The 16,900-nt window shown below is 40.3% G+C and overlaps 1 protein-coding gene across 3 annotated transcripts in view; it reads left to right on the forward strand.

Moving 5' to 3' along the window:
- Positions 1-16,900, forward strand: part of CTTNBP2 (cortactin binding protein 2) — a 106,706-nt gene that overhangs the window by 84,115 nt on the left and 5,691 nt on the right. For 2 of the 3 annotated variants that reach the window (XM_056846007.1, XM_056846009.1), the window contains 6 exons: positions 144-296; positions 960-1,147; positions 6,126-6,304; positions 12,692-12,897; positions 14,446-14,631; positions 16,222-16,282. In XM_056846007.1, the coding sequence (XP_056701985.1) occupies positions 144-296; positions 960-1,147; positions 6,126-6,304; positions 12,692-12,897; positions 14,446-14,631; positions 16,222-16,282 (973 nt within the window). Of the gene's footprint in view, positions 1-143; positions 297-959; positions 1,148-6,125; positions 6,305-12,691; positions 12,898-14,445; positions 14,633-16,221; positions 16,283-16,900 lie in introns of those variants that run through there. The other variant, XM_056846008.1, reaches the window with a different exon arrangement.

The raw sequence follows: 16,900 nt of genomic DNA on the forward strand, positions 1-16,900 counted from the left end.
CCCCCAAAAAAAAAAACCCAAAAGACAACGTCAACATGAAAGTGCCTGCATTCTTTAATATATACTTGTATAGAATGGATTCTTTATAAAGAGAGGGAGAGATTTTTCATCTCCTAACCACAATGAGCTCTTTGTACTTCCAGCTTGCCTGATCCCAGTGAAACAGCCTTCTGTAAGCAAGAGAATCATTGTAATTTTGGAGAATTTGGAAAAGGCTTCCTTGTCAGAATTACTGGGGGAATTTCTGCAACCTCTTGAAAACCGCGGCACTGATAACCCCTGTACTTTAAAGAAAGGTACAAAATATTTTTAAATCTGTATTTGCTGTGATAGTTGCATTGCAAATTAAGTTTGAGTTGCATTTTCTCCTTTTGTATTACATTTAAACATGTATCAGTGTATGCCAGGGGTCAGCAGCCTTTCATGATTATAGCCAAATTAAATTAAAATTCAGAGCAAGAGATGAATAAAGAGCCAGTATAAAGAGCCAGAAGGTCCATTTGCATACTGAAAATATACAACTTAACATTACTGGTAATTGACCTGTTGATTGAGAAAATTTCTGCTGCCTGCAACTGGTTGTGAGTACTTTATTGGGGAGTATGACACAATATGAGATCTCACAGTAAGTAATAAAAATATACAGGAGCCCCCTGTGCAGATGTTTCAGTGTTTTGGCACAAATCTACACATGGTTCGTGCTTGGAATCACTAGCATGTCTATATCTCCTTTTCTCTAAGAAGCTCTTTAGTCCCATAAAAATCTTGCTGGCCATTTCCTTGGCATTCTGGTTATTTTAGCATCCCACCTACCCCCTGGCATACTCCAACTTAAAGATTTCATCTTCTTTTTTGAAGAACCGTATCTGCTTCTGTTCTGAGCCTCGTTTGGTTCTAGAGCCATAGGTTGTCGACCACTGATACATGCCATTTAAAATGTCTTCTCTTTTTTTGGTTAGCCAATGGATTGTCTGATGCATATTACTTTCATGAGAATTGCTTTCTTATGGGGACCATTGCAAAATCTCGGCTTCAAGGCTCTGACCTGGTAGTCCAGCAACATTTCCTGTGGGTCCAGCTCCGATGCGATGGAGAGCCAATCCATGGCCTTCTCCAAAGGTTCCTGCAGAGGAAGGTTTTAAGCAAGGTAGGGACGTGTATGGTTGAGTTTTAATTTATTGTGCACTGCAACATTATTTATGGGGAGGGAAAATGAAGAAGAGGATTTGGAGAATGCTAGCTCTTCCATTTTGAAGGACAAAGGCGGTGAATCATTGTGATGTGTAGCCACAACATTGCTTCCTTGCTTCTGTGATTTGCATATGAACACTGACTTGGGGGAAGGGGGACCCCAGAAAGAATTTTTTATGGGACTTTCTAGGAACCAGCATTCATGAAGATCCATATGCATACACCATACCTTGTGGATCTCCAATTGCAAAACTGCAAATGAGCTTTTCAATGGGTTATGGGATGACAGATGAGGTCACCAGACAATGGTTCAGGAGGCTGTCTCTATCTGCTGCAATTAACTCCATTCAAATCGCTAGTAAAAATTTCATTGGATTGGGTCCAGTGGTTTCCACCCCCAGGACATGGCTTTGTCTCGTCCCCGACACACATACACTACAACTCAAAATGTCCCCAGAAAGGTTGGTATTGGGAGATAGGGAATCCCCAGGAACAGGATTTGGGGCTGTAGTGGGATGGGGGAAGACAACATAGTCTTGCTGCATGAGCAGAGATCATTCCAACCATGCAGGCAGTCTGTTGGATTGAAGCCGTTGTCTCTAAGTAGACATCCAAATTGGCTTCCATCTCTTATCTGTGCAGATGGCAAAACTACAGGGTGAGAGCCTGGCTCCAGACTGTAACTCGAAAACCTGCAGCACTTCAGTTAAGATCCACCCCCCCCCCCGTGACTATAAGTTTCAGCAGCATGGAGTCCCAGAACCTGGTGCATCATTTGTGAGAGATGGCTCATCATCCTTTTCCCCTGCATAGTCATAAATCACTGCTGTGCAATGGAACTGGTGTGCTTTCCACCACCTAGCCTAGAAGGACATTCTTTACAGTGCCACCCTAAGCAGTGTTACACCCTAAGTCTGTTAAAGTCAGTGGCCTTAGAAGGGTGTAACTCTGGCACAGAGGATGGCGCAATTAGCGAATGGAAAAATCTTCCGGTGCTCAAGGCAGGTAAAAAGACAGTTTCTTGCTGCAGAATTGTTTGGAGAGGCAGATGTCCAATGAGTTGCAACTCTTGAGTTTGTGAAAGTAGAAGTGTTATGATATTGATACAAGCTGAGCTGATTGCTTTCGAGACCCAAGTGGAATTTGTATTTATAGGACTTTACGAGAGTTCAAAGTAAGTAGGTACCATTATCCCTCTGTTGCAGACAGAGAGAAGGATGAGCCTGTGTGCCAAATCTGCTGTGAGTTCTACAAATGACGCTCCCATAAATTTTATTTTTCCTTGAAGCAGCAGGTACAGGACTGCAGGGGTTTAAGCCTTCCTCTTGGGCCGTGTTCCTAACCTGAAACAGCCCCATGGAACTCTTGTTTTCCTGTGTGTACTGATGTGGGTATTTCTTTGTGCCCACAGGGCAAATAGTAGCTGCACTGGGCCATTTCAGGTTGATAAAGTGGCAAGGGAGGATCGCTTAACATGCTTTCCCCACCCTGCTTCTCTCATCCACGTTCCCAGTCTGAATCAGACCTTGTGTGCCTTCTATTTAAAGGATAATGGGAAACACACTCCATTCACAGAACCCCTCTGGTTTGACCCGGAGAAAGTGGCTTGAATCCAAGCATCTGTGGGATTTGTGGAGCAGGAGATTCCAGTTTCCCCGCTCCCACTGCAATATATCTGATAAAATCTTCAAAGCCTCTGCAGGACCGGCCAGGAATTCACATGGCATCTTTCCCTATCCTTTGACTAATGGAAGCTGAATGATTATGCAGATGTATGCAAATCAGCTTAATTTGAATGGTGAATGCAGAACTTGGGTTACCTTGGTGCTAAATGTAAATATAAGTGTTTTAAGTGCTAGCATGCGTGGCCTTGGTGATGGTATTTTCTTTTCAGAAGACATTTCCGCTCCAGAGCCACAACAGAGCCATTAAAGCAGTACTAAAAAATAAATATCTGTATTCAGAGGGTCTCCAAATTCTGGCTTCACATCTCAAAGCGCTGCTTATAATGAGATTAGGAAGAACACGAGTTCTCTGTTAGGGGGGGATTTCCTTTCTGGCTCTTGCCTGAACACTTGTGTTTGGTCCTTCTGTCATATCCTAGCTTTATCTCCCTCTTTGTTTATAGGCTGAAGTGCTCTCTGTACTCTAGGAGTGTTTTTATTGAGAGCACACAAAAATAGAGCGTGCATGTATAGGTGCAGAAAGAAACGATAGCAAATTAGCAAACCAGCACCACAAAAAATTGTATGTTATAGTTAGCAGCAGCCTGCCTGTGTGGGAATTTCAGTACATAACACTTTCTTACTGCTTCTGTCACAGAACCCCTGAACCCTGCTTTGTTCAGAAAGGTAATTGAAACTGAAAATAAGGGTAATTTGGGCCACAAGGTGATTGAACCATACACTGGAATTTCCTCTGAAAACTGATTGCCATAAGGTACAGGGAGATAAACGCTGAGTCTCCATTGAGTCTCCATTGATAAAAAATGTTAATAAATATGAGTGACGCGTGGCATAGATAGAGGCCAGTTTGCCTCCATTGTCATGAAAATACTAATCTCTAGACAGACCCACTTATTGCGTTCTCAACTCTTGAAGAATCTACTTAGATAGCTTTTGGTCTTGGAGCTTAAGTTAAAACTGATTTCAAGTTTAAGATTTTTTTCCTCCTCTATATTTATTTCTCTGTTTATACCATGCGTTTCTCCCCAAAGCAGCTTACAATATCATTCTCCACTCCTCCATTTTATCATCATAATAGTCCTGTGAAGTGGACAAACCTAAGAGAGAATGACTGGCCCAGCAAGTGGGGATTAGAACCTGGGTCTCCCAGATCCTAGTCCATTACACCATGCTGGAGCTGTAACAAAGAACAGAAATGGACTACCTTTTAAAAAGGAGATTCTGGATTCTGAGCAATGTTTGGATTCTGATATTGTGAATTCTGATGTGGCTATGGAGGTTATTCAACCCTTAAGTTGTCACCAGATAGGTTAACTTTCCTTCTCTGACCTGGAGACAACAGATTTTCAAGTCTCTGTTGCTTTGAATTCTTGTCTGCACATGATGTTTCCTTCATTTATGTTCAATTTGATCCCAGTTTACCAAATCGAAGCAAGTCAGAGCACAGATCTGGTTGGCATGCTAATCAGTTTTGACCAGACAGTTAAAAGCCTCTTATTTGGCAATGGTCAAATTGTTGGTGAACCTAAGAATGCAACTGCATAGGTGGCAGCTTACATTTTTCAAAAATTCATTCTGTGAGGAACGATTTGAACCAAAATATTGTCGAAGGCTTTCACGGTCAGAGTTCATTGGTTCTTGTAGGTTATCCGGGCTGTGTAACCATGGTCTTGGTATTTTCTTTCCTGACATTTCGCCAGCAGCTTTGGTAGGCATCTTCAGAGGGGTAACCCTGAAGGACAGTGTCTCTCAGTGTCAAGTGTGTAGGAAGAGTAATATATAGTCAGAAAGGGGTTGGGTTGAGCTGAATCATTGTCCTGCAAAAAGTATCAAAGGTAATGTGCTAATCATTGTCCTGTAAGTATCAAGATTTGAACCAATTCACTGTGCATCCCGATACCTACTTCTGCCTCCAAACGCGTCAACAAAATGGTATGATCTACTGTATCAAAGGCTGCAGATAAGTCCAGCAAGTGCAACAAGGTGTGATTTTTGTCTACACTCAAACGGTCATCAGCTAAAGCTAGCAGAGCCTGCCCTGTAGCCTGGCCTGAAGCTAGATTGAAAAGGTTCTAGAGCAGATGAGTTATCCAAGAAGACCTGGACTTGGTCTGCTACTGCTCTCTCAATCACCTGCCAGAAAGGGCAGGTTAGAGACCAGTCAATAATTGGCCACATCATTTTTCTGTAGGGATGGTTTTTTAAGTAGCAGACAGATAATCACCTCTTTAAATGTCCAAGGGCACCCTCAGTTGGTGACTAATTTATAATAGATACTGAGGGTTGTTGATGTGGGCCTTGCATGATTTTAGCAGCTACGATGGGCAAGGATCCAGAGTGCAAGTAGAGGCCTTCACCGATCCCAGGATCTTGTCGACATCCATCATGAAACTGGGACAAAATGACCCATTAATAGACCAAGCAGTGTATTAGCCTTGTCTTTTGGTGTGCCTGTTTTATGAGTGACATCCAAGATAACTTTTCCTCAGCCATTCACAGTCTATTTTTCTGGCTGTACTGAGCTCAGAAATGTCAGTTCTGACTCAGTTGCTCTCCAACTCCCATAGACTAACTGTCCATCAAAGATTCTCACTGTCTCTCCACTCAACATTCAGTTAGGTCCCAGTGGCTGATGTTAGGGAGAGGCGGAACTACAGCTGCCTGTCACATTCGCCTTCCCCTTTCCAGGGCTAATAGCATCTATTTTGATCAGGGAAAACCACACAGCAAGGAAGGCTAAACCCTCTCTTCTGCCTGCAGTGTGGCTAAATTTCAAATCAGGGCAGCTATTGCCTTTTTAAAATGCTGAGATGTATTCACAGCTCTGTCAGTGTTCCATCTAGTATGGGACTTCAGAAGCTTGTAACAGCCATTCTATAGACCTGGGGTTGCTGCCCTATATTTTGATACTTATTGACTCAAGACCAGTTGACACAGAAATGTGCATGGCTTGATTTCTTTTTGCTTGATCACTCGGCACAGTGATTAACAGGTGAAAGGGAGGAAACTGACTCCACTTAAGATCACTGTATCTGAGGTGGTACAAAATGGATGATTATCCTGTCAGTAGTGGATCACTGACACATGCAAATCACTGTTGGGTGCTATAATTTTCAAGTGGTAATGATGGATATTTGACTTCTTAACAATACAAAATCTCCTTCTCATGTGCAAAAATTGTAAAATTGCTTTTCTTCAAGAAGATAAGAGACCACCACCAAACTTAACCATCTGTTTACTCTCCCACAGTTCAGAGGTAAAATGCCTCCTCCATGTGATCCTGTGTACAAGATGGTAGAGTGGATACTTGCAGTCTGGCACCAGCTGAATTCATGCTTGTCACGCCTGGGCGCACCTGAAGCACTTATTGGGCCAAAACATTTCTTTTCTTGTCCGGTGGTACCTGGTCACAACCATACCACAGTGAAGTAGGTCTTCTGTTTCATCTTGGTCAGTTCTGCAATATAGCAATATCCTTCAGTTGCGTCCATCTCTAATCCATCACTAGTAGTTATCAACTTTTAATCCAATTAATTGTCATTGATTTCAATTGCTAAATCCTTTGCACCAGATTTCATTCCTGGGAAAGAAGGAATGGTCTGCAGAAGGAGTATATTCTGTTCCTTGATTTAAGAACAGATGGTAATATCCAACCAATCGCAAGGGCTGCTGGAGAGAGAAGAGAGGGCTATTTCACCCTCTCCTTCCTGCAGTCCCCCAATCTGCATGGCATTTTGTTGTTGAATACATAAATACGTGCAAAGAGCATTTTGTTTTCTCTGCACCACACAATTGAATGGTGGACTTGTTCATACAGTAAATGCCTCGTGTTAATTCAATCACCTGTGGAAGTCCTTATCTGTCTGGGGCTCTTATCTTCTGCCCTAGTAATCACTCATTGAAGATTACTTCAGCTCCTTGAGAGCACTTATCTGGCAAGCGAGCCAGCCGAGGCAGCCCCCTCCCCCCTCCCAGTCCCAAACTGGGCTGGCAAGCCAGATGAGGCAGCCACCCCCACCCCACCCCCAATCTGGGCTGGTGAGGCATGGCCCAGCCCAACCAAGGGACATTTAGGTCATATCCGGCCCTCGTAACAGTTGAGTTCGACACCCCTGATATAGACAGTTCAAATCTCCACTTTCATTTTGTTTCAAAAGGAAAGTTTCTAGCCCTTATGCAAAGTTAAGCTTGAAACAGATGGTCCCTGGTGAAAATGTAGACATCACATGAACCAGAAGCACGGTTTCAGGGACTTGTTTACGTGTTTACCCCTCTCCATGACTACCACTGCTTTTAGCATACCATATGGTCAACATATGACCTGAATGTTGAAATCTCACTGAGTCGTTTTCTCAGATTCCTGCCCTCAGCCCAGTTCTCAGCCAATAAAATGCAAGAATTACTGAGAAGTTGGGAAAGGATGTTGTGGTTGTTGTGCTTGCTTAACACACTACACAAATTAATAATAATTTAAATAGAGAAATATTTAATATGGTCTGAGATCACTGCACTGTATGAGTAAGTCATGTTGAAATATTTATTTGCCTGATAAATAAAACATGAGTGAGCAGGCTAAAAATAAACAAGCAGCAAAACTGCAAAGCACATGTCTGTCTTGAAAAACGTCAGCAGTGTTGATATATTGAACAACCATGCTTTGTTTCACAAACAGGGAAGTGTTTGGCCTTTATTGGCAAGTTGTATGTCTACATAGAAAGGGAAAAGAATTAAAATATTTGAAACTTGGGGAATCATGACATTAAGTGCTGCTTTTAAAAAATGTGTTATGTTCTTTCTACAGTCCATCCACTCTTTTCTCCCATTTCTGGTTTCCTGCTCCTAATACCTCAGTATTCTTATTTTTTGGCTTCTCTTCTGGTGTCTGATTCAGTCATATTTTATAAGCTAGAATACTGGACACAAACCAAGGGGACATTGTTAAATATGCCTCCATCTGTTTTGTTTAAATCTATATTAAAAAGTACCGTTTAAGGACAGTCACACAAGAGGTGACCAGATTCTAAGAAGGGCAAGGCTCCTGTATCTTGGCATTTGCTCAGGGTGTTTATAGAAGCTTGTGCACATTAATTCAGTGAGGCCAAATCCTGCCATGCAAATGAGAGGAGCCTCATTTGTCTTTGTGGTACACAGTAAGTCAGAGCCTATCAGTTTTTCTGCTAGTGGGAGGTGGAGAATGGTGTCACCCTCCCCCCAAAAAGACTATGATTGGAAGGAGGGTTGTGGGATCTGCTTGGACAAAAACAACAACAACAACAAAATGTGAGAAGGTGAGGAAAGCATTGAGGAGAGGAACCAGGCAAGATTGCCCACTTCTCTTGTGCTAGCTGGTAAGATCAGCCTACTGGGGGAAATGTCCTCCAGAACTAACATGAGTGACACAGACCCTACAGAGAGAGGCTATAGGAAAGCGTTGACTTGGGGATTTTTTCCCCCAGTTACTGCTTCATACCATTGTGGTTTAGTCCTACAGTACAGAATTACATCACAGAAATCTCCAGTAGGAATTATCTTTTATGTCCCACTGTAGGGTTGCCACCATTATTTTTGACCTTGAACTCCCGTACAACTAAGCATAAGTTGGTTCTTGTAGGTTATCCGCGCTGTGTGACTGTGGTCTTGGTATTTTCTTTCCTGATGTTTCGCCAGCAGTTGTGGCAGGCATCTTCAGTTCAAAAGTAACTTTCCACCTAGCATGAGTTTCCAAGTCAGAAAAACCTTCCTGTGTTAAATTTCTGGCTCTCAGCAGGCGTTTAGGGCACATGTGTCACTTAAAAACAAGGTGGCTGCAGTCCAGTTCAGCTATAATGAACAAATGTCTTAGGCTAGATAGTAGACAATGAATAGTTACAGTCTTCAGTCAAGTTTCCTCTGGTGCTATTATTTCAGAGAACGCAGCAAGATTACTCACCTAACCTACTTTTCTGGATTTGAAAGAGATTTTTTTTTATGGTGCAAATAATTGCTTTTTAAAAAAAATTCTCACCCAACCACCCACAGTTTTTTATTTCATAAATAGGAGGCAGTTCAAGGCCAAGTTGTGGGAAAGTGTTAGGAATGTGCTGTGTAAACTTGGAGCTTCCATCCTTTTTGAAATGAAAGGCAAATGAAAAGGTCATTAATTTTGATCAAGACCGTGTGGGGGTTGGAGCTCGGGTGGAAGCCAGACTCCTTCACTGAGTTACACATATGAAAGGTTGTGCTGGCTTAGTGATAAGGGAAAGTCACTATAAAAAAAAAAGGATAAGCCCTTCCCCACCTACAATAACGTCTCCCTTGGAAGCTTATTACAACCAATCTATCTGGAAGAGCTGCAAGTATCTAACATATCAAGACTTAATCAATGAGACTGGGGAAACTAAACAAATATCTACTTTGAAAAAAGAGAATAAGGACCTAAACTGGTTATTATATCTTCAGCTGAGATCAAGGTTAAAGGATGATTGTTTTAAAACCGGTGCCCTGAGAACACAAACAGAATTTGAAACTATAATAACCAAATATCAAGACCATTTACTTGGGAGGATTTATAAGCTATTGTTAAAATATGATACAGAAATGGAACAAGTAAAGATCAATATGATTAAGTGGATGCAGCATTTTGGAGAAATGGTCACAATGGAAAAATTGGAATCATTATGTTTAAAGTTTACAGCCAGCCAGGATATATGAGAAAATTGGTATAAAATGTTTTATAGATTCCATTTTAAAAGGTCCTTTTAAAATGGGATTACAACAGATGTGTCCTAAAAGAACATGAAGAATTAAAAGAACCCTTGACTTGGTTTCAATATCATCAAATAAAGCCTGTTTATACTCAGGATATGAAGATAGGTTTTATCAAAGAAAAATCAATTTTACAACAAACGCTGTTGGATACCAATGATCATTTAATTTCAAAGATGTATAAACTGCTGTTAACTATAGAGAGAGAGCAAGACCAGATTAAACCTACGATGATTACCTGAGCACAGACATTGGGTCACAACATTCCTTTTTAAAAAGGTCACGAGATATGAAATTCATACTTTCACAATCATTGAGAGAGAACATATACAAGATGATTTACAGATGGTATTTGACACCAAAAAAACCTAGCTACAATGTATAAAACAATGTCACCAAACTGTTGGAAATGTAAGGACGAGATTGGTTCTTTTCATCATGTTTGGTGGTTATGTGAAAAAGCAAAGAACTTCTGGGATATGATTTATAATGAATTAAGACTGATACTACAACAAAATATTCCTAAAACACCGGAAATGATGTTGCTAAGTATCATACCGGATTCTATTCTAACTCAGAGATCATTTTTGATATATGCCACCACGGCTGCACAACTGGTATATGCAGCAAAATGGAAATTATCAGAGACACCAGATAAGAGTGACTGGATACAAAAAATGTTAGAACTGGCAGAAATGGCTAAACTAACTGCATTAATAAATCAAAAAGAGAATACGGATTTGTGGGAGAATGGGAAGCCTGGACCACTTACTGTGTAAATGAACTGTATACGGGAGAAATTAAAGGATATGTATTGCTCTAATCCTGTTTACCAAATATCAGTATTAATGTTAAATTTTAGATTTTAAGATAATTGAAAGTTTATTTAAATTTAAATCTACATTACTATAATGGATTAGAAATTAAATGCAAAGGGAAGAACAGGTATATCAAAAAGAGAGGAGGGGGAGGGGAAGTCAATATTGTTAGGATTATATACAGTGATTGAAAAGGTCATGTTTATATTACAAATGTATGACATTGGATGATTGATGAATATGTTATAACTAGAAAACAATAAAAAATGTATATAAAAAGATGTTTTATAGATGGCATTTTGTTCCAAAAATGCTAAAAAAATACACAAAACAAAATAAACCAAGCGGCCTGCTGGAAATGTAACACATCAGATGGCTCTTACTTCCATGTATAGTGGACTTGTCCAAAGCTGCAGTTGTATTGGAAAGCTACACATAAGGAACTCCAAAAGATAGTCCAACAAAAATGCCCATTAGACCCTAAAGACATGTTAAGTATTACACCATTAGAATGATCTTCGCAATTCACAGACCTATTTAAATAAGCTACAACGGCGGCCAGAACAGTTTTAGCGAGGAAATGGAAACAAGCACTTATTCCAAACATAGAAGAATGGGAAAAAAATTAATGGAATATGCCTCTACAGCTAAAATAACTAATACGGTAAATAGCGACACGAATTATGAGCAGTTTCATGAAAACTGGAAACCATTTTATCAATATGTTGAGATTTAATCTTAACCAAAATAAAATAAGAAAGTAGATGCTAATTAACCATAGTGAAACTCAACTTAATTTTATACTTGGATAACTATTTTGATTGTAGAAGAACTTGATTTGCTTGATAAGGCTATTATTTTTCAGTTATATGACTAGAAATGTTAGAATCATTTTCTATAATTATGCTAACTATTTTGATTGCACAACTGTGTTGAGAAGCATGGCAATGTAATCTATTTGATTTGTTTTTGTATGCTTCTTAATCACACTGCTGATATTCCAATCTCCCCCTTTTTTTGCTCTGTACCCCTTTTTCCTTTTAAAAAAATTAAAAAAGCAAAAGTTTCTTTACACTTCATGTGTTCTAGGGCAGGTCTGCAGTTCAAATTAATCTGGGATGAAAAAGCAGCAGAATGTAGTACCGATTGCACTTTTCCAAACAGGATGATCCTAGATGTGGCAGTTCTTAAAATCAGCTTATTTCTCACCCACGTCCTGATTGCTGTGTATGTACTACTATTGTGCCCAAACAGTGACAGTTATTCTAAACTCTTTGAATGAGAGCTATCTTTTATGTTTTGACTAGAGATGGGAAAGCCTGGGGAAAAAAACGAAAAAATTGGGGGGGAAACAGTTTTTTTTTTCCCAAAGCCATTTTTTTCCGGAAAAATGGGGGGGGGGGAAGTGTGTGGAATATGTTTTTTTCCATTGATAAATAATATATCTATGACATGGTATTCTGCAAAACATCTCCCTCCTGCAACATGGTGGCAAGGTCTCTGTACCACACAACCTCTGACACCTCTTGCATCTCGCTTACTGCAGATTCCTGCATCTTCTGCTGCATGTGAAAGAGTCTAGTCTATGTTTGGTAATATTCATACCAAATCAAGAAACAAACTGACCTGTGAAAGGGTAGAAAACTTGTTTCAATCCGTGCAAACCTAAAGTTTTTAGAAGTCCATGAGAAAAATGACAAAGAGGAAGAAGAAATGGAAAATGATAGCAGTAGTTCAGAAATTGAGATAGAATAAACTGCATGTATATGTTGTGTCTTCTGTTTCTTTTTTTTAAAGTACCACTGAAAGGGTAGACCTTCTATGGAGCTTAAATATTGAGGTAGACTTTAACTTTATTTGCTGTTGGTGCTAAGGGGCAAATCTGATTATTTTTTATGTTGATGGTTTCTTGGGTTTTTTGTTGCTTTTGAGGGATCAATTTTTCCAAAATTTCTATTTTTTCTGGAAAAAAACAGGGGGAAAAACATTTTTTTCTCATGGCTTCAAAATTTCCGGAAATTTTACATCTCTAGTTTTGACCCTACTGTTTTGGTTGGGAGTGACATCTGGAAAACATTTAGTTCAAGGATTTTAAAAAAAACTTTGAGCACAGTCACTGCAGTATTTTTAGCATGCCAGAGAATAACCTTGGGTTATGATGTGATGTGCCTTCCTCCAAAGTGCTTGAAGGTCTCCTTTGATGCGTTAAGCATATCCAGTAATTGTGCCTTTCTTTTCACTGTGTGTTTCCAGGTGGATGTCCAAATTATGGAACACTGTCATTGCACCCCGAGTTCAAGAAGCAATTCTCTCCAGAGCTTCTCTGAAAAGACCAACTGGACTGGGGCAGGCAGCAGTCAAGAAAAGTCCAAGCCAAGGGCAGCAGGCTGTGGTGAAAGCCGCTCTCAGCATCTTGTTAAACAAGGCTGTTCTGCATGGCTGTCCTCTTCCCAGAGGAGGTGAGACATCAGGTGACTCAGTGCTTAGAACAGAAAGCCCAGAATGGACACCGTAGTCCTCTGCATATGTTCCAATTACGTGTTTGACCAAAACACGTGAGGGGAAGGGCTACAAGCACACTGCTGCCGCTGCCACCCTACAACCATTAACACAGTCGAGGAAGTGCATGTTCAAGGTACTATCCCCGTGATCAGGAGCATTTGAAAAGCACATGTGTGTACACTTTCTCCACATGTCGATCTCATGCTCACAAGCCACGGGTGCAAGGAATGATGAGCAGGGCCAGGCCACTCATACCTGCTCCCCCTCTATGTGCATTGTTCGAATATATGATTGGAATATATGATTGGCACATGTGACAGGGTTTGTAATCCTGCGACCCTGATACACATGGAAAATCCGCACATATTAGTATTTGAAACTATAGTTCAGAGTGAAATCAGAGATGATTTCATGAAATATTTTCTTTGAAAACTCTGAATGTCTCATAAAAGGGCTATCACTGGAGATCAAAAATAAGCATTAAATAATCCATGGTTGCTTACCAGTCAGTTCTGTGGCAAATTTGATTCCTGACTACAAATATTTGAGATTGTCAAGGAGTCCTTTCAGTTATACTGTATTGCTATGAAAGGCAGTAGTTTTGGGGGACATTCCACAGTGCTACCATAACATTTGAAGGCACAACCGTGATGGTGGGAGTAACAGCATGGCGTTTTACCACAGAATTAGTGCTCTAGCCCTCTCTGTTTTGCTTTTGTTTTTTGAAAGGCCTCAAGTGCTTGCTGTTGTAGAAAAATTCTTTAATTTCTCAGTTTACTGATGTTTGTCCAAGTGTTTTCTGCATAAGTCTCTTAGTTCTACCAAACTTTTTTCTTTCTTGCCATACCCTGTTCTGTATTTTTCTAAACTTCCATTTTCTTTTCTTCACCTTATCTGTCTTTGTCTGTAAATCCCTTTTCCTTCCATTTCTCATGCTTCCTTTGTCTTTACCGCCTGTCTTTGGAATAAATTCATTTTAATTTTGAAGCTATGTACTGTATTTTTTGCTGGACAGTCAGATAGCTCATTGTTGGAGCTTATCTTTATTGCCCAGCTCTTTAATTTATCAGTTTATTCTCAAAGTTCTTTCATGTTTTTGTACAGTTTTTAAATCCCAGGAATCACAGAGGCCTGTTTTATACAAATAAAAAGTTTGGAGAAATTTCAGAGAATGGGGGGAAAGGCTGAAGAGAGCCTGTGGAGTGTAGTAGTTAGAGTGTAAGATTAGAACCAGGGAGACCTGGGTTCAAAATTTTATTTGACCATAAAGCTCACTGGCTGATCTTGGACCGGTCACTCCCTCAGCCTAACTTACCTCACAGAGTTATTGTGGGTGAGGGAACAGGAATGTATGTCACTCTGAACTCGTTGTAAGGACAAAAATGCAACAGAGACACAGAGAGAACACAGGAGCAAAGGTAGAAAGGTTAGTGACTTAGTGTAGTACTTCGGATATGATGTGCCGCAGGATTCTCACTGCATCTTATTTCATTTCAATGTTTCAGAACTGGATAAGTACATTGCTGATTTTAAAGGAGGAAATTTCCCTCTTTCCGTGGTATCAAGCTACAAAAATTGCTCCAAGAAAAAGGGGGAAAGCACTGCTTGGAGAAAAGTGAGCACAAGTCCTCGTAAGAAGTCAGTCCACTCTTCAGCCCAGTCGTGGAGTAAGAAAGATGAAAATGTAGAAGGTAACATCTGGTGGAAGTAGAGCCACTGGGAAGATTAGAAAGTATCAAGAAGGCTCTGTTTAAGACAGATGTGCAGTCCCTTACTCATCAGAATTCATCTCCAGCTCCTTTAATTTCAGGGTTTTTAACCAGCTCATATGCATGGCCCACTGAACAGTTATGATATGCAGATTTTTCTGATTTTCTAATTCACCACAGAACCCTGTCGAAATTTATGGTGGATAGGCATCAGTAGTGCCTCATGGATGACGTCTGTTGACTGTTAATGTTGTGATTGCAAGACGGCCACTTGGGCTGTTTTTGAAAGATTCTTATGGCAGCACATGGCTGTCGGAAGAGTTCCTTCAGAAGGTTCTTAAGAGACACTTGTCTTCCTGAAGAACCATTGGAAGCATAATATCAAGCTCTGTCAGGAAGAAAATGCATGCAAAATCTTTTTTTCCTTGCAAATGTCTTTGCACCAAAGCAGTTCCAGTTTTTCATTTCTTTAGACACAGAAGTGCCATCTGACCCTTCAAGAGTAGCATGACAACCAGCCCCCAGAATACAATTGCTTAAATCAAGCTCTATGTTTTAGTTGCCTGTGTTGTAATGTTCACGATACTACAGCCTGGCACTGCGTTCACAAATGAAGCTAAAGCTGAAGTCTCTTTAGACAATATACTAGTAGGGGTGGCTCAGTGGCAGTGAAAGACCTCTGCCTGAGACCCTGGAGAGCGGCTGTACAGAATATACAGAATGTACAATACTAACAGAGTACTAATCAGTGGTGTACTAGAAGGCAGCTTCATGTGGTCATGTGGTTAGTGTAGTGTTTTCATGCCACTAATGCTTGCACAAGGAAAGGAGGGTGCAATCTTCTCTATCTAATACTCTCTCACACCACTTGCTCTCCGTATCCCTTTTTTTCACACAAAAGCTTTGGAAAAGAGGTAGACAATGTTGCACATTTGTTCAACCAGACTTTTTCATTGTCCCTTGCATTTTTACTGACGATTATGGACTGTTGTTTCTTTTTGTTAGTGTTGTTTTTTAATGGAATCTTTTGCTGTGGCATCCATTTAAATAGAACCTAATTTAATTTCAGCTACAAATTTCTTTTTTGCTGAAGTAATTAAAATTAGAATAAGGTGTCGGTTCTAGTGTAATAAGTTCTTGTTTAGAGGTGGAAAGGGGACAGCTCCAAAGAACGAGCAGATGAGCACATCCTGCTGTGCCTGCTCCCTTCTTCAGAATGGTTGTTATAAAGTCCTTGAGGTGATCATCATGATATGTAAAATCTTCTTTGGACTTATGGTAGGACCATTGGAACCATAGCCTATATGTCTGCTTTTGTTGAGCCTCATTATGGCATCACTTGAAATGGATTGAAGAAAGAGTTAAGAGACCTGAAACGCAGAGAAAGAAGAATGCCCTCCACTTTCAGAGTGTGGGTCACCACTTCCTATTTAGAGTTTGGGGACTTCTGACGGTGGGGCTAAGCATGTGTGGATTTGCTCTCTTCTTAAATAATTTCTTGTTTAAGATGAAGAAGTTAAAATTGTCTGCAGAAATTCATATTCTTTATTTCCTCATCTTCCTCTTCTGTAGGAGTAAAGTCAAAGAACATATTCCAGCAAAATGGCAACAAAATGGCCTCTCTGACAAAAAAGTAAGTTAGCGGGAAGCGGAGGTCCTAAAGATTTAACCAAGGATAAAACAACTGCATGTGTGTGTGTGTGAACAATCTCTTCCCAAGTCCTGCTCTGGGTGCCCCCACTTGCAGAGGTGATGCAAGTGACAGCTAGAAACTGGACTTTTTTAGTGGTGGCATCTTGCCTTTGGAATGCCCTCCCCCTTGAGGCCCTCCTGGTGTCTACTTTACTGTCCTTTAGGTGCCAAACAAAACATTTCTCTTCCCACAAGCTTTTAACTGAAGTGTTATATCTGTTAAAACTCTTTTTTAATGGTTTGCTTCTTGCCTGAGGGCGGTTTTATGACTACCACTTTAAGTTACTTCATGCTGTTTTCATGGCTTGTTTTAATTTTTTAAATCAATTTTTAACTTGATGAGCTGCCTCAAGCATATCTCTGAACAAGGAATGTATACATTTTCTAAATAAATACATTCAATATGCCTGCATTATATAAGGTACAGCCACACACATTAGAAAGAGGGAGAGACAGAGAGACACGCATTTTATTTCTGGCCCCATTTGAGGGAAGGTGCAAGCAATTTTTATTACTTAGCAGTTGCATGGAGAATCCAGTGGTGCAGCCATGTGGGTGA

The sequence above is a fragment of the Euleptes europaea genome, chromosome 3 (assembly GCF_029931775.1).
Source record: "Euleptes europaea isolate rEulEur1 chromosome 3, rEulEur1.hap1, whole genome shotgun sequence".
NCBI classification, from domain to species: Eukaryota; Metazoa; Chordata; class Lepidosauria; order Squamata; family Sphaerodactylidae; genus Euleptes; species Euleptes europaea.